We start from the raw sequence: 27884 nt of genomic DNA on the forward strand, positions 1-27884 counted from the left end.
AACATGGGTTCCAGCCCTGGTCCGGGAAGATCCCACATGTGACGAAGCAACTAAGCCTGTGCACCACAACTACTGAGCCTGCGAGCCACAACTACTGAAGCTCATAAGCCTAGAAACTGTGCTCCGCAACGAGAAACCACCGCAGTGAGAAGCCCGCGCACCACAACGAAGAGAAGTCCCCACTCGCCACAACTAGAGAGAAAGCCTGCATGCAGCAATGCAAAAACCCAACACAGCCAAAGCCAAAAAAAAAAAAAAAAGCTTAAAAAAAAATGTTCATGTCACAAAATAGTTTTCTTTAGGTTTTTTTTTTTCCATGTAAAGATGTCAAGACTATTCTTAGGTTGGGGGTTGGCCCGTGGGTTAACCAGTCCCAGCTTTAGACCCTGCTGCTGTGGCCCTGCACTTAACTGCAATCAGGACTGTGCGCTCCACTGACAGCTTGCACAAAAGATTTGCCACCCTCATTTATCTGAGGCCAATGACAGCTCACCAGAAATCCTTCCCCGTCCTGGGTCTGGCTGGACCTCTGGGTCCACTGGTCTCAGGCAGGACAAATGGTGGCCCTATATGCAGTTTCCCCGGGGTAGGGTCTGACAAGTTGGGGCACAGTGACAGGTGGAACAAACAGGTGGTCAAGTGAGGATGGAAGGACAGCAGGGAGACGGCCCTGGGGGCTGAGGGCAGCAGTTTCACCCGCATTTTCCGACCTAGGTCGATTTCAAGATGCCGCCCTCTGTCCAGTCCCTTCGATGGCCCCTCACTCTGGCTCCCCTTGCTGGTGCCATTGCCCTCCGTAGCAGGTGCCCAGTCCCTTTGTTTCTCAGTTCCCCTACACAACTGTATCCACTTTAGGATTTGCTTTTACTTCCACCTCATCTCAGAGCATACATACTGTTGGGTTAGTTGCAGGGAAGGGCCCTGCCAAGGTGCCCTGGAGCGGCATGTACCCAGAGGCCACACAGCTCATCCTCTGACGGCGCTCAGGAGGAGCCGCCACCTCTCACTCTTCCTCATCTGCTCGGGAGGCTGTCAGAAGCGGTTCCCCTGGTAGCCGGCTCCGAGCTGTGAGGCTTTATGCCCCTGCCCCCTCAGGGTGTAGCTGCAGTGACTTGCGGTGGAGGGACCTTTGGTTACTTTTCCATTCACAACATCACTAACAAACTGAATGTAAACGTGGCTCACTGAATCTTTCCTAGCTCAGTCGGCCTTGGCCTAACCTGCTGACACTCCTTGAAAAGGTCACAACGTTGGGCTAAATGGGCCTCCACTGTGAAGTTACTTATCAAATGAAGTAGATCATGAGGGTGCGTCACTCACCCTAAAGTGTCAATCCGCACGCTGTGGGCTCAACACTTTGGTGTGTAGCCGAGTCTGACCCACGCTGGTGAAGAGGACAAAAGACAGAGAACGCCATCAAGCCAGTGGAAGCTACTCCGGAGTGGCGCCCTGCCACCCACTCTGCAGTCTCAAAAGCAATGAGAGTGGGAGACACCCCAGGGGCCCCCTCAAACTTCGCTGAAACTTCTTCAAGGAGGGGAGGGCCCTCCTCCTCTTTGTACCTAACAGAAACAGAGGCTGGACTGAACTACAAATTTTACACCGTTTTATTAAATCCCTTGTTTCTCATTCAGGAGATGTCAGAGGGGCCTGGGTCCTGATGTACAGTGAAGATCCTTGTTCTGGAAGCAGACAACACGGCACCGAAACCTGGGGGCAGAGAAGGTCAGTCAGACATGCATACCTGGCCCTGAGCCACCCACACCTCAGCTGGGCCAAGAACCAGAAATTCCTGACTCCTGGAAGGGAGCAAGTGAGGATTTGAACCTGCTCAGAGAACTGTGGTGCAAAGGCCTGGGTTCAAATTCTGCTGCACCTTCACCAGGTATGTCAGTGTGGGCAGGTCACCACCTCAGTTCCCACTTCCTCTTCTATAAAAAACAAGGAAACAGGGGTTTCCCTGGTGGCGCAGTGGTTGAGAGTCCGCCTGCCGATGCAGGGGACACGGGTTCATGCCCCGGTCCGGGAAGATCCCACACGCCGTGGAGCGGCTGGGCCCGTGAGCCATGGCCGCTGAGCCTGCGCGTCCGGAGTCTGTGCTCCGCAACGGGAGAGACCACAGCAGTGAAAGGCCCGCGTACCGCAAAAAAAACAAAAAAAAACAAGGAAACAACTTGGAGGCCTGCTGTTAAAATAAAGTGATGTGAGGATATAGCCAGGGATTGTTGTAATTGCCAACTGCTACTGAGTGGCAATAAACAGAAGTGAACCTGAGTTCCCACTCCTGACTCCACCATGTGCCAAGAGGCCTCTGTGACAGAGACTTAGTAGCAGCCCACCCTTTCCAGGCTGACACACCACTGACCTAGGAGATTCTTGGGGAAAAGGCTGCAGGTTGAATCCAAAACCACAAAGGCAATCAAAATGCCATGCCAAAGAATCAGACCTCCACGAGTCTAGATAGTAGACAACTATCTCCACAAAGCAGTCTCGGCAGCTTAAAGACAATTCATCTGAGACTCAATCACCCGACTTAAAATATGGGAAGGTAAGAATAAATGGATGGCTTTGAACCTCTTGACAAGGGGACTTATGGAAAATTAACATATAAAATGGAAGTGAAGTGATTTGCTAGGCCAGACCCTGCACACTTACCACTGCAGAGTCCCCAGAAGAACCTGTCATCCTTGGAAGGGATCATCTCTCAGGTGTCTTCTAGCTCTCACATCCTGGGATTTCTGCTGCTGAAGCTGGAGCAGGAACACAGGGCAGAGTCTGTTGGGGGTTGGGAGGCTGTGCTTTCAGGAACTGTGAAGGGTCTGACATACCCCCCCCCCAGCAATGGCACGTGACAAGGTAGCCCATCAGTTACATGGAAGCTGGTAGGAGACACAAAGCAAAGACAGTTGATTATTCACCACAGCAGTAGGTAGGCAGAGCACCAGCGTTCTCCACCAGCCCCATTTCCCTTCGGGTGACACAAGGGGGGCCAGAAGGCACTCACAATGCAGTGCGCTGCACCACAGAAAAGGCACCCTGAGCACAGGAAAGCCAAATCTTTTACAGTCGACAGTGGGCAGGCCTGCTCTCTGCTCTGGAAGTACTAGCTCGTACATACCCAGGCTGTCTATTTGAACATCTTTGAAAAGAAAGTCAAAGGGCAGCCAGTGCCTCGCTCCTAGGACTGCAGAACCATGAGGCTCACCGACAAGTGTCCCGACGGCAGCCCCAGGAGACTGGTGTGTTCAGCATTTGCACCTGGACTGAAGAGAGAGATCCGAATCTGCTAGAAGCCTTGACCTTCAAGGGAGAAGGTGTGGTGTGACCCCCGCCATGCAGGAGCATAGGAGCTGTGCTGCCCTGCTATGACCATGCTGGCCATATCCGTGCCTGTACCCAACAGACCTCGCCCCAAGGCAAGGCCCAATGGCATTTCCCTAGAACCGAAACTTCCTACCCGCTTCTGGATTCCATTCCTCCCTCCCTCCCTCCATTCCACCACTGCAGAATTTAGCCTTTGCTTCTCTTTGGTTTACCCGCAAATGGTAATGTCCCAAAGGGCAGGGCCCATCCCTATCATTCCTTTCTACTCTTTATTCCCTGCTGCGGGTCTAACTTCACCTTTACCACTCTCTCTGAGCTTCACTTTCAACTTCTGTAAGGCTTCTGTTTGAAGGATATAATAAAATAATACAATAAAACTGACCACAAGCCTGGAACAGAGCAAACACCCGAAATCCAAAACGACTTTGGCAAAAACATCAACATTCTCTAATCTGCCCGGTGCAATAGAGTAGCCGCTTGCCAAATGTGGCTACTGAGCATCTAAAAATGTAGGTAGGGGGAATGAAAAACTGAGTTTTAAATTTAACCATATGTGTCAAGTGGTCACCATATCAGACAGTACAGGTCTGTATGCTGCCCAGCACACCAGATAGGGAAGGCAGCAGGCAACTGTCTGAAATTTCTATAACCTTGCTCTGGATGGAGCAGGGCAAGGCCTCAAACCATTTCAAAATTTTTCTTGCAAGCACTGTAGGAATGCACAGGGTCACTGCAGACCCAAGCACGCTGGAGGCTTGCAGCCCACATTCCTTCCAGCCCCTAAAGCTCTGGACAGACAGCCGTACTCCTACTGAGCACCAGCCGGGACCAGAAACTGGGACAAGAGATCACGGGTTGAATTAGGCCTACTTGGGTTTACCCACTGGACACAGATAACTGACCAATAGTAGGAAGGGAAGGACTCCGGACAGCAATCCCTTCTGGCTCAGGGAGTAAGGGAAGGAGCCTTGGGAGAGGCAGCTTTGTCAAGCAGTTGAAAGGACAGGAGTTAACTGTAACTTCATTCCTTACGACCCTGTAAATATCCTTATCGCCACCTCATTACACAAAATCGCCTTTTCTTCCACAGTCTTCGCAGAACTGTAGACCATGACACAAAAGTTGACTCTATCCTCATTTTACCCCATGAAATAATGGTGGAGAAGAACTGCGGGCCTAGTTCCGGGAATGGGGAGCTGGGGCCGGAGCAGCGTCACTTACCAGGCCATCTTACAGACCATCTGCTGCGGAGCAGTCGAGGGCCGTCCACCTGGAGGGGGCACGGGGTCAGCTCAAGCAAGGTCTCGTGTCGCCTTCCTAGTTCTCGCCCCTTGGGAGGCTATACCCACGAGCCCATTCCTCCTGGCGCTGCCTGCCAAGGCCGCATGTGTACTCCGAACGGGATCCTCAGAAGCTCGGTTAGAACCACCCTCGCGTTTCCCCTCCAACCGCAGGGCGGAACGGCCCAGGCCGAGCACCCGCAACGATCACCGGACCGACGGAGCCAAGCGCGGAATAACTTGGAGACGGCGCGCCCGCTCCAACTGGGTCCGGCGCCCCGCACCTCGCACCCCAGCAAGGCCCGCACGCCCTACGACCCTCACCTGGCCTCAGTAGACGGCAGACACCGCCTGGGACCCTTGATGGCACTGGATGGCCACGGCCCCCAGGAGCAGCCTCACCCCAACTGCCACCCATGGGTGCAGCCGCGCACGCTCCCGCCGCCCGCTGGCAGACGCACGTGGCGTCACGTGACCCGCGCGGCCCTGGGAGATGACGTCACGAGGGGCGCCAGGGCGAGGCTGGGCGCGCGTTAGCTGCGCCCCTTGGTAGTCCCTTGTGAGGCCGAGAGCGGAAGTCTAGTAAACCGGTGGAGGCGGGGCGCGCCGCGTTCCTGTTACCCCCGGGAGGAACTGGGGGACCCAGGAAGGTGGGGAAGCGGGCCTCGTAAAGGAACAGGAGGACGGCAGCCAGCGGGGAGCTGGGCGCGGCAGGCTGGTGCAGGCGGAACGTCGCACAAGTGAGAAGCTGGACGCTTGGTCCCTGCTCAGAATAGGGGAAGACGCCCCCTTTGCTTTTAGAACTGAATTCTCTGCCCTTTTCAAAGGAATGTCAATCCCTAATGGCTAAATATGCCCACGGCTAGTCTCACGACTCAGGATTGTTTCCCAAGGGCCTGGGAACACTCTTTCTGAAATGTTATTGTCAAGGGGGAGAAACTCTGATCTCCCAGTGTCCTGGGAGGCTAAGGGCCCACTTGTCACCTGACTCCAAATTGCCCTTAACTATACGGAAGAGTGGAGTTTCTTTCTGTGTTTGCGTCCCTTTTAACTGTGATGCGCATCACATTCTGTCTTTGTGGAGAGGTTCTCTGGGTTGCGAGGAAATTTGGGGTTTAAATATATTTCTTCCACGCAGGCAGAGGAAAGCGCATTGGAAGGTACTTAGACTGGAAAGGGCGTGGCTTGTTGGAAATACAGCTAAGCATTAACAGGATTGTAGAGTCTTCTCCATGTGGAGCAATGGATGAGAAGTACATATTCAAAGGTCTTGAATATAAGGCTACGAAAGCAAGAACTTGGTTCTGTAAAGAAAAGCTGAGTAATACTTGAAACTCATATTTTATGTATAGCACCTAGTAAATACATTCAAGCAGTTTATAGTATACAAATCCCATTATTTTGTTAAATGTCATGAGACAGATAGGGTGGGAACAGATTGCTCACATGGAGACTAACATTCACCCAAAGAGGTTAAGTGGCTTGCTCAAGGTCTCATAGACGGCTAGGGCTTGTTTTATCTCAGATCACTGCTCTGTCCATTCTGTCACTCTGCCATGATGTAATCGAGAGAACCAGGAAGGTAACTGGTTATGGAGGGTCAGAACATGGGTGACAGTGTGGGTGTCTATGTGTGACCAAAAAAGGTGGGCTTGCCAAGGACTAAAAGAGGACAGCTTTTTTCTGAGATGATAACCAACAAAATTCCTTAGAAAGGGGAAGATGTTCCATGGAAACTTTTGTCCAAGTAATAAAAAAGGATGCCAAAACATTAAAAACCACATAATCAAAGCTCAATTGCCTGGGCTTCCCCGGTGGCGCAGTGGTTGAGAGTCCGCCTGCCAATGCAGGGGACACGGGTTCGTGCCCCGGTCTGGGAAGATCCCACATGACACGGAGCGGCTGCGCCCGTGAGCCATGGCCGCTGAGCCTGCGAGTCCGGAGCCTGTGCTCCGCAATGGGAAGGGCCACAACAGTGAGAGGCCCGCGTACCGCAAAAAAAAAAAAAGCTTAAAGCTCAATTGCCTTATACTAGGAGGCTGCATGAGACTGGCACAAAGAGAGACAGACCTGTCAGCAATTTCTTAAGTACTTATCAGAATATTGAAAAGAACTTTTTCTAAAACCACATCTCCAAAGAGTAACTCCATTATTCTTCCAAGCCAATTGGGATTATGCCTGGAAAGAAAAGCAGAGATTTGGCTCTGAAAGAATACACAGAAAGCAATAGGAGCTTCCCCAGTGGCTCAGCGGTTGAGAATCCGCCTGCCAATACAGGGGACACGAGTTCGATCCCTGCTCCAGGAAGATCCCACATGCTACGGAGCAACTAAGCCCGTGCACCACAACTACTGAGCCTGCAAGCCACAACTACTGAGCCCACGTGCCACAACTACTGAAGCCCGTGCAGCTAGAGCTCCGCAACAAGAGAAGCCACCGCAGTGAGAAGCCCATGCACCACAATGAAGAGGAGCCCCTGATCGCTGCAACTAGAGAAAGCCTGCACGCAGCAACAAAGACCCAACGCAGCCATAAATAAATTTTAAAAAAACAGAAGGTAATAAGCAATGAGGTATCAAAGTAGGGCTTACAAGGTTTCTTTCACCGGAGGCACACAGGGTGGCTCTACTTCCAAGGGGTCATTATGATTTAGCGTTGGTTTGGTCCTTTATCATTTACAGGCCTGGAAACTGGATATTATAAATGCATTGAGAATTCACTTGAATCAACTCTAAAGAAATTCTTTTCTTCACTAATTAAGTCAATACTGGATTTGTCACATGCACAGCATGGTATGAAGTATTGCATGGCATATGTCGAAGAACAACTCAGAGACATCTAGGTAGTTATTTGCTAGCTATTTAGTTCTCGATGGGTGAGAGGGACAAAAAGGAAAAAGCTGCAGTCAGCCTTGGAAACAGTGAAAAGATTCACTTAAAAAAAATAAAGAGCTGGAATCTTGTAAAGATGTGAGTCCAGGAAACTGTCTTTGAACAGGTCAACTGAGGGTAAATTTTCAGTTGTTCAGGGATTTTTCGAAAACTCTAGCTAGGAAGCATCTGTACAAAGGTGTCTCCAGGTGATGTCAGTGCCTTTCCATCTTAGTCTGGCCTGGTGCACATCATTCCTTTCATTAGAACTCTCAGATACAACGAGGAATCCCACACAGTCCCTATCTTTACAGGAACTTAACGATCTAGTACAGGAATGTCCTAACATGGTTAACATCAGAGACATATGAATAAAGTGCTTTGGGAGGTGGGGAGGAAAAAATTTCATCCAAAGATTTAGTGGAAGAGGTGATACTTGAGCTGGGTGATAAAATCTAACAGGTAAGTCCACCAGGGACAAACCAGGTGTCCAAGGAAGTTTGTTTTATTAATCTCCTGCAACAAGGGAGAATCCCAGGGAATTCTGGGCTGCCTCTCGTTACAAGAGTAGAAAAGGGGTATTGTAGGGTTTGGGATTGCACTGAATAATTCTGAGGAGAGGAGAGGGGAAGTGAGGATCAGCTCTAGATTGCGGCTTTCATGAAGTGCAGGCGTTCAATAACTGGGTCCCAGTCATTTTTGTTCATGGGATGGGGCCACAGAGCAGGCTAGGGAAGTAAGTGGTAAGAAAGCAGTAATCACGAAAAAGAAGGAGGTTGTTGGGACACTTTACAGCCGAGGTGTGACCTTGGCAGAAATATTGTTCTCAATTAACACTGCAGCTAGCCTTATGTCTGTTACGAGAGACTGACTACACAGACAATGGTCCGACCATTTATAGAAATAGCATTCTGACCCACAAACCGCAGCAACCAGCCCAGGGAACCAACCCCTTCTCTACAGTAGCCCGCCCAGGAAGCTGGCTGTTGTTAAGTCAGACTTGGGGGGAGTCAGACTGCTATCTCTAGTGACAATCCAGGAAAGCAAATGATAACCTCCAAGCAAGCCAAATGGCCAGAACTTGGTCAATAAATTTACAGCTTCCCTAATTTTTGTTTCCACTTCTAAATTAGGACCAACCAGAGAAAGCCCTACACAGTCCTCCAATCAATCGCATGGATAACCCACTTCTAGGTAGCCCACCTCCAGCCTCCCCAGGCCACACCCCCGACTTTTTCACTAGGAAGCTCTCCCACTCCTCTGCCTGCCTTTGGGTCTCTGCCAGATGCACGTGATGGTGGCTGACTCCTTCACTATAGCCAGCTCTGAACAAATAGCCTTTGCCTGTTCTCATTTAGTTGGTCCTCCTTCATTTCCAAAATTATCACCATCTGATTATTAGTAGGCAAAATTTTACTTGAAGCCTGGACTTGTGTGTGTGGAAATGAGGCAAAGGCATTCTAATGGGTAGGAGCAGCCTGAGGAGGGTCAGCCTGGGATCAGGTTGTGAAAAAATAGGGAATACATATATTAGTCTCTACCCCGGGTTCCTAGCACAGAGCTCCCACATCGCTTGAAATTTCCTGGGTGAAAGGAATGTCTTTGTTCTAATGAGGCAACTCTGGGTGGGCTCCTGGATGGTTACTGGATGGGAGCTGGTCACCAGAAAGACCATGATTAGGAGCTTGAAATTTTCAGCCCCACCTCCCCATCCTCCAGAGACAAAATAGAGTTAATAATTGATCATGCCTATATGATGAAGTCTCCATAAAATTCCAGTAGTATGGGGTTCGGAGATCTTCTAGGTTGCCGATCACGTGGGGGGTGGCTGGGAGAATGGTGTGTTCAGAAGACAGCTCTATACCCCTTCCCACATACCTTACCCTAAGCATCTTTTTTTTTTTTTTCTTTTGCGGTACGCGGGCCTCTCACTGTTGTGGCCTCTCCCTTTGCGGAGCACAGGCTCCGGACGTGCAGGCTCAGCGGCCATGGCTCACGGGCCCAGCCGCTCCGCGGCATGTGGGATCTTCCCGGACCGGGGCACGAACCCGCGTCCCCTGCATCGTCAGGCGGACTCTCAACCACTGCACCACCAGGGAAACCCTTTAGCATCTCTTTTATTTGTATGTTTATCTGTATCTTTATCATATCCTTTTATAATAAACTGGTAAACGGTAAGTAAAGTGTTTTCCTGAGTTCTGTGATTCATTCTAGCATATTAATTGCACCCAAGCAGGGGGTCCTGGGAACCTCCAATTTATAGCTGGTCAGAAGCACAGGTAACAACCTGGACTTTCAATTGTCATCTGAAGTGGGGGGCAGGGCAGTCTTATGGGACTGAGCCCTGAGATGTTTTGCTCTCTCCAGGTAGATATTGTAAGAATTGATTTAAAATGTAGGACGGGACTTCCCTGGTGGTGCAGTGGTTAAGAATCCGCCTGCCAATTCAGGGGACACGGGTTCGATCCCTGTTCCGGGGAGGTCCCACATGCCGTGGAGCAACTAAGCCCGCACACCACAACTACTGAAGCCCATGTGCCTAGAGCCCATGCTCCGCAATAAGAGAAGCCATCACAATGAGAAGCCCAAGCACCGCAACTAGGGAAAGCCCACGCGCAGCAATGAAGGCCCGATGTAGCCTAAATAAATAAATAAATAAAATAAAAACAAACAGTAGGTATAAGGAGCAGCTACTGTTCTGAGGGCTGTCTAGGGAAGACCCCCTCCCCCTCCTCCCAGGGCTGAGGGCCAGACTTTGTTGGAGAGAGAATAGCTTTAGCTCACCGAATGGCAGAGAAGTGCTGGCAGAACTGGCTGAAGTCCACCCTCTGGAAAACTGTTCATGCAGGTGTCTTGCTGACCACTCGGATATAAAACTTCCCAACGTGGGTGCTGGAGGGATATGCCAGCTGCTGGGTACTGGGTACTGCTGGCAGCCCCTCACTGCAGAGCCAGGTGCTTCGGAGAACCCAGAGCTGGAGAAGCTACCCTTGATGTAGGGAGGTAGGCGCTTCAGAGGCCTCTTTCTGCAGGTGCCTGCCGAGAAAGCTCACTGGAACCAGGTGGCAAAACCCCCTCCTCCTGCACTGCCTCCCAGCCGTTTCTCCTGGCAAAGCTTCACACTGGGCCACCTGGCAAAGCAGGAATGCTCAAAGGGCCCAGCTCCATCCCGAGAAGAGAAATGAGAGTGAATGTGGAGCTGAGAGACAATATATTGACCACTGGCACAGGAGACAGTACTCTTAAAAAAAAAATCAATTGAGACAAATACTGGTTTGGTGTCAGTTTACATTCTAGCTGTGCTGCAAGGTTCTTACTGCCAGCTTAGTCTAGTGGCAAAATAGTGGGACTGCTGCTGCTGACTCCAGTTTGCAGTGTGCTTTTGGGCAAACCAACCCATTGGGACCTCATCTGTAAAAGGTGGCAGTTATTTCTGACTGTTAAGGTTCCACCTTTTATTCTGATAGGGTCCGGACGGGCTCGCTGTTGTATTTAAACTTTCCTGACGGGTTTGCCTAAGGAAGTCTGACATTGGAACAGACGAAGTCTTAGAAAAAAGCTTCACTGTGGCCGCAGGAATGGAAGGCAAAACGAGAAAAGAAAAGGGAGCGGGTCCTACGCCCCTTCCCCAAGGCCCGGCTCCTCTAGAAGGCCCCGCCTTCGGTTTCCCGCAGGCCACGCCCTTCTATTCTCGCCGGCCACTCCCATCCGCGGCCCCGCCCCTTTTGTCAGCCCCGCCTTCCCCTCCCACAGGCCCCCTCCTATAGCCCCACACCCCACCCTCTTCCCCTCCTCCCCTTCCCCACAGGTTCCACCCCTCCCACCGGCCCCGTCCTCTGCTTCCTGTTGGCCTGAGCTCCCTCTCCCTGAGCGCCAGGCAGGCTGGGAAGTTGGCTGCCGTAAAGATGGCGGCAGAATTGAAAAGCTGGAGCAGCTCCCTTGGCCCTGAGGGGCCGGGAGGGTGGGCTGAAGGCGGGGCAGGCGCGCTCGGGCCCTCCCTGAGGGAAGTGCGGCGGGATAGGGGCGCGATAGGCGCGCTCCCGCGGCCCTGAAGGGGTGGGGAGGGCAGGCGCGTTCTCGGCCGCTCACAAGGGTTGGGGGCGGGGCGTGTGGGCCGAAGGGGCGTGCGCACGCGGGGAGGGGCGTGCTCGCGGGGGCGGGGCCGCGCCCTCGGCCCGGAAGTGCGGGGTGCGGGGTGCGGGGTGCAGGGCGCGGACGGCCCCTGGCGGCCGCGGGCGGAGACTGCGGCCAGGCAAGCGGCGCAGGAGCTGCAGCAGCCGCGGGGCCCGGGCGAGCATGTAGCGGCAGCGGGCGGCGCGGGGCTCCCGGGGCGGGCCGGGCCGCGGGGGCCGCTCGCGGCGACATGGAGGAAGAGGGCAAGAAGGGCAAGAAGGTGAGCCTGCGGGGCGCGTCCTCCCGAAGGCCGGGTGGGGGGCGGGCTGGACCCCAGACCGAGGCAGGCGGAAGGCGGAGGGGCTGGGGTTCGGGGGACGAGGGGAACACGGGAGGGTCCCTCGGGGCCGCCCGTCGGTCTGCCAGTGCGGGGCGTGGGAAAGTCTGGCTTGGGGAGGTCCGTGGAGGGGAGTTCTGATTTGGGAGGTTCGGCGTGGGGAGGCTAGGCGTGGGGAGGTCCGGGACAGGAGTCTGGTGGGACTCCAGCCTGGAGAGGTCCCGGGCGGGAGTCCGGCGTAGGGAGGCCCGGCAAGGGGAGTTCCGAGGTGGGAGTCCGGCGTGGGGAGGCCCCAGGTTGGAAGTCCGGCGTGGGGAGGCCCGGGGGCGCACACTGTTGGAGGTGAGCGTGGCGGGCAGGCCGGGGACCCCGGGTGGACGGCGCACGGTCAGGCCCGGGACAGGGTCGCGGGAGTCGGTCTCCGCGCGATGGAGTAGGAGGCGAGCCCCTGGACAATGGGGTTAGGTGGTCCTTTGCCGGCCGGGTGCGCGGGGGAGGAAGGAGCCACGCCTTTCCGCCCCTTCCGGTCAGTGACTCTCCCCCAAACCCAGGCTCTGCACATGGCCTTCCCCGCGGGTCAGTGACTAGGGGCTGCAGAGGAGCTGGACCCCGTTATGGGCCAGAAAGTTTTCCAGGGTTAGCATCTTGAGAAAATGGGGTGTAAGGTTAATGTAGAAACATTTGCTGCTTAGTTGACTTCAGTATTGGGGTACCAAGTAAAAGCAAAAACTTCTTCATGGTACAGCCCGTTCACGGTCCGGTCCGGCCGGCGCGGGCTGAGTTTTGCTCTACCTAATACCAGCTGAGTGATTTCAGTGACGTTACATTTGGCAGTTGGATTTAGGACACAGTTCAAGAGGCTCCTTAGTCTTTGTAATTTTTAAAATGTGGCTTTAATTACAAGCTAGAGTAATTGATAAAGAAACTCAACATTTTAAGGAGACAAATAACCATGTGAGATAAGCTATCGTTAAAATGTAAAATGGATTTCAATGAAATGTATCTTTTTCAAATACAGGCTTTATAATCGAAGTGTCTTACCTGTTATTTTCGTTTTAATAAATGTGTGTGCACTTTTATGTGCAAGTTTAAAACAGACCTTGATAAATCCTCTGATCTTCTGCTCTTCAGAGCCAGCTGTGTCCTTCAGTTGACGATTAAGCATCACAAGGTGTCCCATTTTAAAAAAATATTTGAAATGAAGTGTAGCCAGGTGGTCTTCGGGGAATTGTGCAGTGCTTCTCCTCTCACTTTCTTTATTCATTGTTTTGTTAGGTTATTAATACACATGTGTAATTTAAGTGCAGTATCAGTTGCAGTTACCTACAAAGATGGTTTAAGTCTGGAAAACAGCCCAAGAAAGTGATTCAGCCTGCAAGCATTAGACCACAGAGGGATGCTGCCCACCAAAAAGGAGGAAAGCTGAGTTTATTTAGTGTTTCTACCAAAGCTGGTAGATGCCTTCACAAGAAATGTAGTCAGTTGCATCCTTTCCTGTCACAGATAGGCAGGTGGGCCAGGGCCCTTATAGGAGAAGGCCTGTCACCAGTGCTCATGGCTGCCAGCATTCTGTAGATAAGCTGGCTCAGTCCTAGCAGAGGACCAATCCTGGCCACACGGTATCTTCCACAATCAGTCCAAATGGTGCCTGCTAAGGAGAGTTATTCTCTTCATGTGGGTACTAGCCTATCTGAAGGGGAAGGATGAGAATGAATTTTTCCCAGAACTTTCAACCAGCTCTGGAAGAAACATTTGAACATTCCGCATATTGAGAGAGACAGAGAAGTGGTAAGACATTCCTGAGCTTTTGGAATAGAACCAGTAAATCTCAAGAATTTTATAGTGGGGGCAATGGAAAGATTCAGGCATAGAGAAGATTAATACATTTCATTGTCTCTATTAGAGGAGATAACCCGTTATTACACAGTTGCCTAAGCCAGGAGGTTTGTGTTTTCTGGGTACTCTGCCACTGCCGTATCTCATTTTCCTACAGGCAGGCTAGGCAGAGAGCTCTGGGGCACAGATTTCTATCCAGGCCACGACTTAGCACACTTTACCTCTTGCTCTCAGCCAATCACAAGCCAGTAGAACCTTCCTGCTCTGCTCCCCCATTCAATGTGAGGTCACCTCCAACTCAGTCAATTTGATGCTTAAGTTGTTCTCATTATCGTAAATTAACTAGAGCTATCGATTTTAAAACTTATACACAAATTCAAGCAGAAGCAGCGAGTAATGACTTAATAGTTTTATGAAAGTACCATTTGGACATTTAAATTCTCTTTCCAAGTTAGCTTCCTCAAAAAGTGCAGATTTAAGCCTTGTAAAAATGTGGATTGATAGGCTCTTCAGGTCTTCAGATGCGTGTCTTGGTGTCCTGTCAAGCAGTTATTCAGGCTTGTTCTAACGTGGCCTGTTTCCTCAGGACAGGACTCATCGAGCTGCCAGAGAACCAGTAGACCAGAGTGGATTTCATATAAGGTGCACAGGTACAGCCCTGTCCTTACTCAGGCTACCTTGGCACACACGATGATGGTGACTGGAGCCAGTAATGTCCTGTGGAAGGTGCTGGGTGATGGGGTGTGGGAGGAGCTGATGAGAAGATGGGGAGGTCTGGGGTGTGGACGTGTGGACAGAGAAGCCCACTAGCTGCCAGAGGCGTGGGACCTGGGGAGTAGGAATGACCATGGAGGTCACTCTCCTGCCTGAACGTCCCCAGAGTGACTGGTACCTTTCAGGCCACCATTCCTACTTGGGGGTTTGGAGAATGAGACTTCCTCCTTACAGAGCAGACCCAAGTTCCATGCATTTTGATACTCTTCTGTTAGGATGTAATTCCTTTTTGTAGGAAGCTCAGGTGTACACTTGAGTTGGATTATGTGCACTTTTATAAAAACACTTGACTCAGATGCGGATCACAGCCTTTGGGAAGACACAGTTGTGGGAAGTCACCCTTGGCCCTCAACCTTGTTCAGGTCCCGGTTTCTGCTGCTTCTGCTGCTGTCGGGGCATAGGTCGCACCACAGGTAGCCATGATTTCAGCCTGAACAAAGTTAAATAGTTTTACATTGGTCTGTTTTATTTGTATTCTTTAAATGAAAAAAACCAAAGGTTATAAAGTACCCTAGAAATGTAGGACTTGGTGTAAATGATAATGAGGCATTATTATTAATTTTGTTGGGTGTAATATTTGTAATGTTTTGTCAAGTTCTGATCTGATAGACATATACACTGGGGTATTTATAGGTGAAACAATATGATTTCGGAGATTTGCTTTACTCAGACTAGAAAAAAAAGAGGGGAGACAGCTGAATGCTTTGGCAGTGGTTATTCATTATTCGTTATTCTGCTTACTTTTGTGAATTTTTGAAGTTTCCATAAGAAAAGTGGGGAGAAAAATATTCCTCTAGGTTATGGGTCCCCAGTTATCAGCCCACGTACTTGCCAAATCATCCCTTAGCTAGTGTCTGTGAGGAAGTGGGAGTTTGAGCTACACCAGCCCTCAGGCAGCCATACCTTCTCTACAGGTATGTGTGCATATGTGTAGGTATTTGTATCGCTGAAATGAAAGTTTAAAGAAATAATTATTACTACAAGCAGGGCACTCTGATTTTTTTTATTCTGTTCTCTTTTTTTGGTTTTTTTTTAAAATGCTGGTCATGACCTACTAAATTGCTTTTATAACTGTATTGATTCTGTAGGTGTCACAGCCATAATATGGGTTAACAAAGTGGATTTGGGCCTCTCTACCTTGTTTTCTTTCCTCTCGGATAGTTGTCACAGTGATTCTTCGATGGCAGTGTTGCACCCTGGGGTGAGGAGGCTGGAAGACCACTGCAGGGGGTATCTGGTGGAGACCAGACGTCAGGCCGTCGGTAGATGAGTCCAGAATAACTGGCAAACGTGAGGCTCATTCCTCTTCTGGTTTGGAGAATTACCGTTTACATAGTATCATGTATTTATTAATTTTCTGCATTAGGAACTGTAAATTCCCTGGTCTTCTTCAGTCAGATTGATAACCCACTGATCATGATAATTTAGGTTCAGAAAGCACATCAGAATCTTCTAGTACTTTTCTATTTCTGCTCTGAGCATTGTTTGAGAGGAAGACATTTTTATGACCAATAGTACTGCAATAGGGGGCTGCTCTGGAATGGGAAGGGCTGTCAGTGTTCTGCCCTATGAGGTCAAGGACAAGTGCCTTCTGTACCCAGTAGGTTTGGTCACTGCAGTTACTGTTAGTCTTTTATTTCTTCATTTCTGTCAGCAATAATAACCCACCTGCTCCATCCTCATCACCACTCTGTGGTGTGATGCAGTTAAGTACTGTAGATTTAGCTGATTGGTGTGAAATCATCCTATTTATTTATTTGGGTGCCTATTACATGCTCAGTACAGTGAGAAGGGCTGAGGCCGTCTCATTTTATTTGGAGAGTAAGCTGCTCACACCATGTTAGAGAATGAGAGAGGGCCAGTGCCCTCATATCAGGAGAGACAGGCAGGCATCAGCTAATTCCACCCGGGAGACCATGCATGTGATGTACAGAAGCAGGCAAGGTGGGGACTGAGGCCCTGAAGTGCTGGGAGGGCTTGGAGCCCAGGGTGTTTGTGTGTAGGGTTGGTTTTGGTCCCGGGTGCAGCTGAAGCCATTGGAGGTTTTCATTCATTGCTTTAAGAATCGTTCATTGTCACTGTGCGCCAGGTTCAGATGCTGGGGAGACAGATGAGGTCTGTGGCCACAGAGCTTGAAGCGGAGCTCAGAGGACAGATGAGGATGGGTATTAGGAAGTGTGATTTGATAAGAGTGAATAAGGAAACGTTATGAAGACATCAAGTACAAGTGTAGAGAAAATCTTCTAATGCAGATTCAAATGCCACAATGTCACATATCATCAATGCATGAGCAGGTTGTTTCAGGTACACTTTTTCCTCATCCACTCCTGCTCCCCAGGTGTTATGGGCTAAACTGTGCCCTGCGCCCCCAACTCATATGTTGAAGCCCTGACCCCCCCCAGCACCTCAGAATGCGTCTGCATTTGGAGATAGGGTGTTTAAAGAGGTGATTAAGGATAAGTGAGGTTGGGCTTCCCTGGTGGCGCAGTGGTTAAGAATCCGCCTGCCAGTGCAAGGGACACAGGTTCGAGCCCTGGCCTGGGAAGATCCCACATGCCGTGGAGCAACTAAGCCCGTGCGCCACAACTACTGAGCCTGCGAGCCACAACTACTGAGCCCGCATGCCACAGCTGCTGAGCCCGCGTGTCACAACTACTGAAGCGCGTGCGCCTAGAGCCCGTGCTCCGCAACAAGAGAAGCCACTGCAATGAGAAGCCTGTGCACTGCAACAAAGAGTAGCCCCCCGCTCGCTGCAACTAGAGAAAGCCTGCGTGCAGCAGCGAAGACCCAACACAGCCAAAAATAAATAAATTAATTAATTTTTTTAGAAAAAGGGTAAGTGAGGTCACTAGGGTGGGCCCTAATCCCATATGACTGATGTCCTTATAAGAAGAGGAAATTTGGACAAAGAGACACCGGGGATGTGCATCCAGTAGAGGGATGTTGTAGAGATCAGGGAGAAGATGGCTGTTTCCAAACTGAGGAAGCGGCCTCGGGAGAAACCAGCCCTGCTGAACCCTTGGTCTCGGACACCCAGCCTCCGGGACTGCGAGACAATAAATAACTGTTCTTGAAGCTGCCAGGTCTGTGGTGCTTTGTTCAGGCAGACTAAGTGGGTTATCTTGAAGCATACCCTAGACATCATGCTGATGTGACAAGAGTCTAGTGCAGTCAGTCCTCTGCTAGGACTGGTTCGGTGGGACCTGGTCTCATTCTAGCCTGGAGGTTCTGAGGACCTGGTCTCCACTGTCGCCTTAGACGTGGACGAGCTACTCAGAGTGGCGGGACCACCTGCATGTGCTCTGTGTGGGCCGCAAACCGCACACTCACTGTGGTCATGTGACCTAGGGTCTGTAGCAGGGGATTGGGCTGAGCCACATTTGCCCAGCCTCCGTGCCATTGTCCTGCCCTGTGTTCTTTGTGGGCACTTTCACTGCTCCGTTTGCTCGCTCTTATCCCTCTCAGTCCAAGGCCAGTGGCCGTTCTTCAAATGTGACACTCAGTGTTAATGGTTATGCAATTGCAACAGAGTTTTGATTTGGATTTGTCGATTTAGTAGAAATAAAAAGGACATTTCTTCTTAGCTGTGTGCTGGTGCCAAAAATGTTACAGGTTTTCCTCCGAAGTGTGCCTGAACAGTAGCAGTTTTCTGCTGGATTGCGTTAAGAATTAGGGCATTTGATCACAGGCATTAGATGTGTTCAGTGCCATGAAAAGAAATCCTCTTTAATGAGTGCAGTAGGAAGTTGGAATTTGGGCTTTTGTTCAAGGCTTAGGATGGCGAACTGCAGTGTGTATCTTGTAACCCAGGAGGCGGAAAGAATAGTTGAATTCGGAAAGTGAGAAAAATGGTCATTCTGACCCTGTTGTGTTACCTGGTGTGGGAGATGCTGGCTCACCTGTGTTGTTACTTGTGACTCTGAGAAGAAGAAACTTTTATTTATTTGAATCTTTATTATTCATTCTATAGTTTGAAATGACATGCAGTTTTTTCCCCAGATCTCTAATATGCTTCCTGTGTGTTGTTACCATGAACTCTACAGTCAGGTGTGGTTTAGAATATTCCATTTTCCCCTTGCCGTTTACATGGTGGGGATACAGTTTTATTAGTCTAAGGCCTTGGACAGACCTACGTGTCAGGTATGTTGTCCTACTTGTCAATGTCAGGAAGCGTTTTGGGTCTGACTGTGTCTAAGTGTTTTATTACTGCCGGTAGAGGTGTTGCTCTAAATAGCTCTTACATTTTATGTTCTGAAATATGCATAGTAGATGAAGGCAGGTACATCCAATGTCAGACCTATTTTAGGCTGTGTTCTAAGCCTCCACATAAAACATGTGCATCTTCAGTGCCCCTTCTCGGAAGAGGAGCCGACAGCCACAGACCGCTTCCTCCGCCCCGCACGCCCCAAGCATTTTATTATGAAAAGTTTTGAATCCACCAAAGTTGGAAGAATTTTATGGCAAATACCCATATACCCACTGCCTAGATTCTACCATTAACATTTGGTATATTTGTTTTATCTCGTGTCTACCCATCTCTTCATCCTTCTACCAGTCCATCGACCCATTTTATTTTTCTGATGCATTTCAAAGTAAATTGCAGACATCAGTTCACTTTGATCTAAACACTTCAGCATGCGTATCATTAACTAGAGTTCAGTATTTGTTTACAGTTTTCTTTCTCTGTAAAATTTATGGTGACATGGACACATCTTAAATGTACATTAGCTAAATTTTGGCAAAAGCATACACCTGTGTAACCCAAACCCCTGCCAAGAAATAGACCGTAATCCTCAATCAGAAAGTTCCCTTCCTACCTCTTAGGAAGTCCCTTTCCCAGGCAACCATTGTTCTGTATTTCCACTATAGATTATTGCTGTTTGGATTAATTTCCAATATACATTAGTATTGTCCGAATTAGTTTTATCTGCTCTAGAACTTGATACAAATGGATTCATACAGTACACTTGTGTGCAAGAACCTCTACTCAGCATAATGTTTTTGAGATTCATCCATAATGTTGTGTGTATGTTATTGCTGAGTGTTAGTCTGTGGTATGTATATACCACAGTTTGTTTATCCGTCACCTTTTGTCGGACATTAGGGTTCTTTTTAGTTTTGTATTATAATGAAAAGCTGCTGTGAACATCTGTGAATGACCCATTGTGTGGACATATGTTATCATTTCTTTTGGACAATAACTACTAATGGAATTGCCCAGTTATATAGGAACTATATATTTAACTTTGTAAAACACTGCCAAACTGTTTCCTACTGAATTTTTGTATGCTAATTCTGTCAGTTATTGAGAAGAGGGGTGTTAAAGTCTCCAGTTATTGTTTTAGGTTTGCTTGTTTCTCCCTGTAGTTCAGTTCATTTTGGCTTCATGTATTTTTTTTTTGATAAATTTATTTATTTTTTAAATTTATTTTTGGCTGCGTTGGGTCTTTGTTGCTGCGCGCGGGCTTTCTCTAGTTGTGTTGAGTGGGGGCTGCTCTTCGTTCCGGTGCGTGGGCTTCTCACTGCGGTGGCTTCTCTTGTTGCGGAGCACGGGCTTTAGGCTTGCGGGCTTCAGTAGTTGTGGCTTACGGACTCTAGAGCGCAGGCTCAGTAGTTCTGGCACGTGGGTTCAGTAGTTGTGGCTCGCGGGCTCTAGAGCGCAGGCTCAGTAGTTCTGGCACGTGGGCTCAGTAGTTGTGGCTCGCGGGCTTTAGAGCGCAGGCTCAGTAGTTGTGGCACGTGGGCTCAGTAGTTGTGGCTTGCGGGCTCTAGAGCACAGGCTCAGTAGTTGTGGCACGTGGGCTCAGTAGTTGTGGCTCGCGGGCTCTAGAGTGCAGGCTCAGTAGTTGCGGTGCACGGGCTTAGTTGCTCCGCAGCATGTGGGATCTTCCCAGACCAGGTCTCGAACCCGTGTCCCCTGCACTGGCAGGCGGATTCTTAACTGCTGTGCCACCAGGGAAGCCCCCCGGTACTCTCTGAGTTCTTGCTTACGTTTGCCACAAGATGCTCCAGGTTCATCTGATACTTTCTTGTCCAGCCCTGAGCTTGACATTTGTCCAAGGAGCACTGGTTGCTCTCGGTGGAAATGATATTTAGAAACCAAGATCTGGTCAGTAGATGTGCTTATTGCTACTGGGGTGTTATTACTTCTAGATCCTAGAGTTCATAACCCTGATTTGTGAGAAAGTTATTCTGATACAATCTACTCCTCTCTTTTGCAAATAGGAACCTCTTTGGTGTTATTTTTTCTTGACAGTATTTTCTGGAGCTCTTTCATTATGAGTATGTAGATTCTTTATTCTTTTTTAGAGCTGAATGGCATTTTCTCCTGTGGATTAATATAATTCATTTAAACAGTAGCCTGTTTATGAACTTTTAGGTTGTCATTTTGCTCTAACAAAAAAATGCAGATATTAGCTTTCTACCAACCTTTCACATGTGTGTAAATGTACTTATAGGATTAATTCCTGAAAATGCAATTATCAGGAAAGCATATGTACATTTGTAATTTTATAGATATTGACACATTGTTTCCCATAGTGATTGTTCCAGTTTTTCTTCTTCATTTTTTTAAAAAATGTATTTGTTTGTTTATTTGGCTACTTGGGGTCTTAGTTGTGGCATGCAGGATCTTTAGTTGTGGCATGTGGGATCTAGTTCCCTGACCAGGGATCGAACCCAGGCCCCCTGCATTGGGAGTGTGGAGGAGTCTTAGACACTGGGACACTAGGGAAGTTCCTAGTTTTTATTCTTAACAGCAATTTATGATGAGAGTGCTTGTTTTTTAATATCTTTGCCCACATGGCATATTTCCAAGCTGTTGAATATTTGCCAGGCTAGTAGATGAAAATTGCATTTGCTAATAATTTTGGATTTTATTTTCCAAAGTGCACTTAAAAGTTGGTTTTTTAAAAAAATTAATTAATTATTTTTTGGCTGCATTGGGTCTTTGTTGCTGCGGGGCTTTCTCTAGTTGTGGCGAGTGGGGGCTACTCTTCGTTGCAGTGTGCAGGCTTCTCATTGTCGTGGTTTCTCTTGTCGCGGAGCATGGGCTCTAGGCATGCAGGCTTCAGTAGTTGTGGCATGTGGGCTCAGTAGTTGTGGCGCACAGGCTTAGTTGCTCTGCGGCATGTGGGATCTTCCCGGACCAGGGCTCGAACCCGTGTCCCCTGCATTGGCAGGCGGATTCTTAAGCCACTGCGCCACCAGGGAAGTCCTGGTGCTTTCTGTTGGTTTTATTTATTCACTTATCCATTTTCTTTGATTCCCCAGTCCTCACTCCTCTTTCATGCCCCTCCTTCATTGGCAACCATCCTTACCTGTTTGATGCAGGTCCTTTTGTTTGTGTACCCTTGTAAAATGTTTATTATTTTGATGTGTGGTTTTTTTGTTTTTGTTTTTGTTTTGCGGTACGCGGGCTTCTCACTGTTGTGGCCTCTCCTGTTGCGGAGCACAGGCTCCGGATGCGCAGGCTCAGTGGCCATGACTCACGGGCCCAGCTGCTCTGCGGCATGTGGGATCTTCTCGGACCGGGGCACGAACCCGTGTCCGCTGCATCGGCAGGCGAACTCTCAACCGCTGCGCCACCAGAGAAGCCCTGATGTGTGTTTTTAAGAATCTTTTTATTTTGTAATAATTTCAAACTTAAGAAAAATTGCAAAACTGGCCCGGGAATTCCCCCTCATTTCTTAGCAGAATTAGCGCTGAGGTGGTGGCCTCTATGGAGGTGGAGTTGCATGTGCACTGCCCATCCCTTACGCTCAGCAGGTGCTCGGCGTCCGTGTACGCATCTCCTGTGTTGCTTCCATCACATTCCTGATGATGTGCTCACCAGGGATGCGGATAGGTTTCCAAAGGCCGTCCTCTTGGCTGCACTAGTCTCTTCTGGTCGCCCATCACCAGGGGGTCAGGCTCTAGTAGAGATGCTCGTTGACTTTGCCCATGGCAGCGCTTCCTTTGTGGGCGCTTACACGGGCTCCATGAAGATTCGACGCATGGATAGGTTGTCACATCTGTCCTGCAGCAGGGAACCTGGATGTTTGGCCCTTGGTCAGTGTGTCCAGTGCGTTGGACTGTGGGACACTCATGATCAGTCATGCAGGCAGCTGCAGCCTTCCATGGGTCATGCACCTCAGAAGTGAGGCAAGCTTTACCATCCGTGACCTGGGACCGGTCTGGTGGGCGAGGCTCTACCTGAGTCAGTAGTGTGGGTAAGGTAGTGGACCTTGCTTCCTCTGGGGCCAGACCACGTGCAGCCTCCTGTTTATGGAAGTGCATGGGTTTTACCTTTAAGTGGAGCTGTTCTTTCTGTTGGGCGTTTCTGGGGCGGGTCTCACCTTATGAGAATGCAGTTGGGAGAGAACTTGTTCGAATTGTGCTCGAGCTGTCATCGTTTTGCCTTCGGTGAGCGTTCCTCCCCCTCATCCCATTCCCACCTCGGGTGCTCCTGTCCTTACGGGAGAAGCGCCTTCTGTATCCCAAGGGGCCATCAGGGATTGGCATCCTCTCTGTTAGTGGCCGTGGGGTCAGAGTGTGACATGCTGTCCATGATGCTGTCCAGATGGCCCACAGGTGACCCGGGGAAGCCAGGCCTTGGACTTTGCTCTCCTCATGACCTGCCCCTTTAGGCAGAGGTGGGCGGGTGGCACGTAACCCTCGCAGGTGGTTCTCTCTGGGAGCCATCAGTCTGCTACGACTCCCACAAGAATGAAGTCCCACCATCACTCGGCACGTGCCGGCTGGGCAGCCGATGGAGAGTTCAGGCAATAAAGGTCTGCTGTTCACTTTGCCAGGTGTAGGCAGACTGACTTGTTTTCTTCCCAGAGGGCACAGCATTCTTTCAGAAGGCACTGGTGGTGTCTGAGGTGGCACATTGGGAGCCATCAGTGGCAGCAACACATTCAGGCCCAGTTGCCATGCCAGGTGGCATGGGGACAGCGGCCCTGCTGTTTGAGGGCTCCATGCACCAGTGGCTTCTATTACGCTGACTGGGTGGAACCTCGGGCCCAGACATGGGTTCAGTAGTGCGTCTTGGCCCCTTTAGGGGTGCCAGCAACTCTTGCCATGCATTTGTCAAGGCTTGCCATGCAGGGTCGCCTACACCAGCCTCCAGGCCCTCCCATCAGTGCCTCGTAGCTTCTCTCCCAGTTACACGGGCCGATGAAAACAGCTAGTGCAGCTCAAATGCAGAAACCACAGTCAGTGTTCAAGTCAACAACACAGGAATATATGGGGCCTGGGGGTCCTCGCCCTCCTCCCTACGTACCCCAGCCCCCCAGTTCCCGCACCCCAGGCTGGGCTCTTGTATCCGTTGCTGTCTCCTCCCGCCCTGTTGCTCTACAGCCCCTCCAGCCAGCTTGGCTTTTCCCTTCGTCCTGTTGGAACGCCAGCGTATAATAGAAGATCTGTGTACGATTACAAGTACATACTTCAGGGTTAAAATGAACAGAAACATCCAAAATCTCTAACACACAAACACACAAACATGGACTTGCAGAAGTGGAAGACACCTGTGTTCGGGTGGGATAGTGGCATCGTGACTGTGTCTGCTCTCCCTGAATTAATTTTTAACAAGATCCCAATAACAATACCATGGGGCTTGTTAATGAAATGAGACCACTTGACTTAAAGCTCATTTTTTGTTACGCACAAGCAAGAACAATCTCTGAAGAAGAAAAATGAGGGAACAACCCCAGATTGGGTTGTGCTGTCTCGCCCCCGATTGAAGTTGTGGGGTTGTCCTGGGATAAGCTGCAGGAACAGAGGAGAAAATACAGAAACAGACCCCCCTCCATGGGGAAACTTGAGTGCCCAGTAAAATGGTGTTTCATAGCAGTGGGGACAACTGAGTAATGGGTGATATTGGGGTAACTGGACAAACGTGTGGAAAAGGATGAAATCAGATCCATCCTTCCTAGTGTACACAAGGGTGAACAGGTGGTTCAGAGATTTAAATGAAAGCAAAAATAATTAAGCCATAGGAGGTACTAGGCAAAAACATGGGTGAATTCTTCAATGATCTGGGAGATGAGGAAACTTTTTTTTGGCCGTATCGCGTGGCTTTTGGGATCTTAGTTCCCTGACTGGGGAATCAAACCTGGGCCCTCAGCAGTGAAAGCGTGGAGGTTTAACCACTGGACCGCCAGGGAATTCCCGAGGAAACTTTCTTAACTATTATTCAAAATTCAGAGCAAGGAGGGGAAAGACCAGATCTGATAACATAAACATAAGCAAAGTAAAAAGACAACAAATCGAGAAAAAATATTTACAACTTATAAAACAAAAAGCAAATATCCCATATATAAGGTGCTTCTAAAAATAGAGAAAACAAAGGCTGAGGACCTGAGAGGAAAAAACAAGTCAAGAGATGGGAACAGACAGTTCACTGAAAAAGAAACTCAAATATGGCTTTTAAATGTCTGAAAAGGCAACTCAGACTCTTGCATAATAAGAGAAATGCAAATTAAGAGCACACTGAGCGACCTTTTCTCACCTTTCAGGCCAGCAGACATCCCTACTTGGTCAGGCTTGAGGAACCGGCCAGCATAGCTCCTGACAGGGCATAAGGGGCTATGTCTGGCTGAACTCTGGTGACTGACCCAGCATCCCACTTCGGAAACCTCCCCCAAGGAAACATGGGCAAAAACACGAGGCAGTTCGCGCACCAGGCTGTTCATTTTGGCCTCAGTCCATCCCTGGGGTGCAGGCTCGCTAAACCATGCTGCAGCCTCACAGCGGGCCGGGGTGGGAGGGTGCAGCGTGGAGCCCTATCTTCGATGATTATCTAGAGGGGAGGGGCTGACCTCTCAGCATGGGCCTTGTGAGTTTGGACCATGTAACGACTTAAAGGATTACAATTGAATCCAAACATTAAAAAAAAAAATTACTTAAAAAAATCAAAAGCAAAGTATTAGTAAAAATGGCAAAAACAAACAAAAGACATAACCCCACAGAAAAGAGTTATTTCAAGTAATTAAATCATAGAAATTCGACAGCAGGCCGACAGTGGGACATACACCAAGGACAAGAAAAGCAACGAAAAAACTTTAAGCAAATTGTTTTCAGTAATCTTTTTTTTTTTTTTGTGGTACTTGGGCCTCTCACCGTTGTGGCCTCTCCCGTTGCGGAGCACAGGCTCTGGACGCGCAGGCTCAGCGGCCATGGCTCACGGGCCCAGCCGCTCCGCGGCATGTGGGATCTTCCCGGACCGGGGCACGAACCCATGTCCCCTACATCGGCAGGCGGACTCTCAACCACTGCGCCACCAGGGAAGCCCAGTAATCATTTTATTAGTAATAATACTGGTATTATTGCCACTGTTCCATATGTTTTAGGATAAAGTGGAACTATAGTTACATTAACAACATTACACACTGGCTTTCACCATAGGAGGAGTGGGTGGGTGCAGATAATACCAAAGAATGTGATCAATAACCCTGTAATCCTACTTTGGGTTGGAAATACTGTGAATTCATGAGGTTTTCCTCTTAAACACAAGGTGCTTATTCCCTCACTCTCTCTGGTGCCAAGTCCCAGGCGCAGTGAACACCCTCGGTGACTGGTAGTGGGCCTGGAACAGCACTTTCCTCTAGAAGCAGCAGTGGCCAATTCTAGGTCTGAGGAGCCCTCAGCAGCTGCCAGGGTCCACTTTGAAGAGGCCGCCGCTGGCCGGGGTGGGACAATTGGATCGTTCATAAGATGATGACTAATGGATTGTTTAGCTCCAGCGATTCCAAGGAAGCAGCATTGCTGAAGAGAAAGGATGATGCATTTAACTTGACTTTTCTGAAGGATCTGTACCTCAGGGTGACCAAGTGGCCGAGGAGGGAAAAGGTCTCTTTATGTAAATGTTTCCACTAATAAATGATGAAGGAATTGTGGAACCAGACTGTTGAAAAATATCCAACTATGAGACAAAGGGGCCAGGCCATAGCCATCAGTGGCCGGTCACTGCCCAATATTATGTGCCCCCTGATGGAAGCGTTCTTGAAAAAGCATCGCACTTGAGTTAAATAAAGCCTCACAATCTAACCACCGGTCTACAAGAAATACAGGGGCTGAGAAGCATCTTCAAAGTTCTGACAGAGATACAGCCTGCAGGAGCCAGAAAGTGGGATATTCTACAGGACAACCTGCCCTGGCTATTTAACAAATGCATCAAGAGACTTAAGAATTGTGTCGGCTCAGGGCAGTCTGTCGATGGACCTGATTCGCATCTTGATTTGAACAAACTATTAAAAAAAAAATGTGAGTCTATTGGTGAAAAATTTGAACACCAGTTGGATAGTTGAAGATTTAAAAAAATTCCTGTCAAGTTTTAAAGCAAAATAATGCTACTGTGGCAGTTTTTAAATTTTTATTATTATTTTTTTATAAATTTATTTATTTATTTATTTTTGGCTGCATGGGGTCTTTGTTGCTGCACGCGGGCTTTCTCTAGTTGTGGCGAGTGGGGGCTACTTTTCGTTGCGGTGCACGGGCTTCTCGTTGCGGTGCCTTCTCTTGTTGCAGAGCATGGGCTCTAGGCGGTGGGCTTCAGTAGTTGTGGCACGTGAGCTCAGTAGTTGTGGCTCGCGGGCTCTAGAGCGCAGGCTCAATAGTCGTGGCACACGGGCTTAGTTGCTCCATGGCATGTGGGATCTTCCCGGACCAGGGCTCGAACTCGTGTCCCCTGCATTGGCAGGCGGATTCTTAACCACTGCACCACCAGGGAAGTCCCGATATTTTCTTATTTTTCATCTTTCGCTTTATGTTCTAGGATAGAGTTGGCAAGCTTTTCATGTAAAGGACCAGATAATAAATGTTTTAGGCTTTATGGGCCAAGAGGTAACATTGAGGGTTTTAAGTAGGTATCACATCAGAAGAGAGAAAACAAATTTCCACATTTTCATTGGTGAAATTCAAAGTGTGATAATCACTGAGTACAATTTTTTTGTGACTCAATCCTAATAGGAATGGAATTCTTTTGGGGGGGCTAACGTTTTGCTTAATTGGGGTTCAGAGTTAGTGCTGCCGATCATCAAGATGATTGGAACGTTCATTTGTAACAGTGCCACCGTATTCCGGGTCACTAATTGGGCTTTCAGTTACACCCATTTTATTATTCAGCGATCATGTATGTAATTTCTAAGATACCTTTCTTGTTTCCTCTGTCTGTCTCTGTCTCTCTCTCGGCTGTGTTTATGGATGCTGTTCTCCTCAAATGCCTCTAAACCCTCTAGAATTTAAGCCCCCATCCAGTCTCTCCTTTGCCCCCTGTGCTCCCTGCCCTTTCTCTTCCATGATGACCCTGGTGATCATTGTATCTGTGAAAGCAGGACAGGTTGGCTTGTATGTGCAGCTGGTGGGCTT

At 49.2% G+C, this 27884-nt stretch overlaps 1 protein-coding gene, 1 non-coding gene and 1 pseudogene across 9 annotated transcripts in view; 1 reads left to right on the top strand and 2 right to left on the bottom strand.

Annotated features, from left to right (window-relative positions):
* Positions 1–1584: 1584 nt before the first annotated feature.
* Positions 1585–12135, bottom strand: LOC111184528 (uncharacterized; annotated as a pseudogene). The gene is made up of 3 exons (XR_016394415.1): positions 10259–12135; positions 2656–2879; positions 1585–1710 (listed from the first exon to the last, which is right to left on the bottom strand). The product of XR_016394415.1 is annotated as an uncharacterized LOC111184528 (transcript).
* On the bottom strand, positions 3953–4085 carry LOC115802683 (small nucleolar RNA SNORA9). Its single transcript, XR_004023209.1, has one exon. It is a non-coding gene; the product is annotated as a small nucleolar RNA SNORA9 (small nucleolar RNA).
* Positions 11744–27884, top strand: part of CCM2 (CCM2 scaffold protein) — a 59006-nt gene continuing 42865 nt past the window's right edge. For 2 of the 7 annotated variants that reach the window (XM_022593134.3, XM_089917872.1), the window contains exon 1: positions 11768–11867. In XM_022593134.3, the coding sequence (XP_022448842.1) occupies positions 11838–11867 (30 nt within the window). In that variant the 5' untranslated portion in view covers positions 11768–11837. Of the gene's footprint in view, positions 11868–27884 lie in introns of all 7 variants that reach the window. The other 5 variants (XM_022593137.3, XM_022593142.3, XM_089917875.1 and 2 more) reach the window with 5 other exon arrangements.

This window comes from Delphinapterus leucas, chromosome 9 (genome assembly GCF_059928025.1).
Source record: "Delphinapterus leucas isolate spDelLeu-1000000601 "Yukka" chromosome 9, BTC_Dleu_Yukka2, whole genome shotgun sequence".
Taxonomy (NCBI): Eukaryota; Metazoa; Chordata; class Mammalia; order Artiodactyla; family Monodontidae; genus Delphinapterus; species Delphinapterus leucas.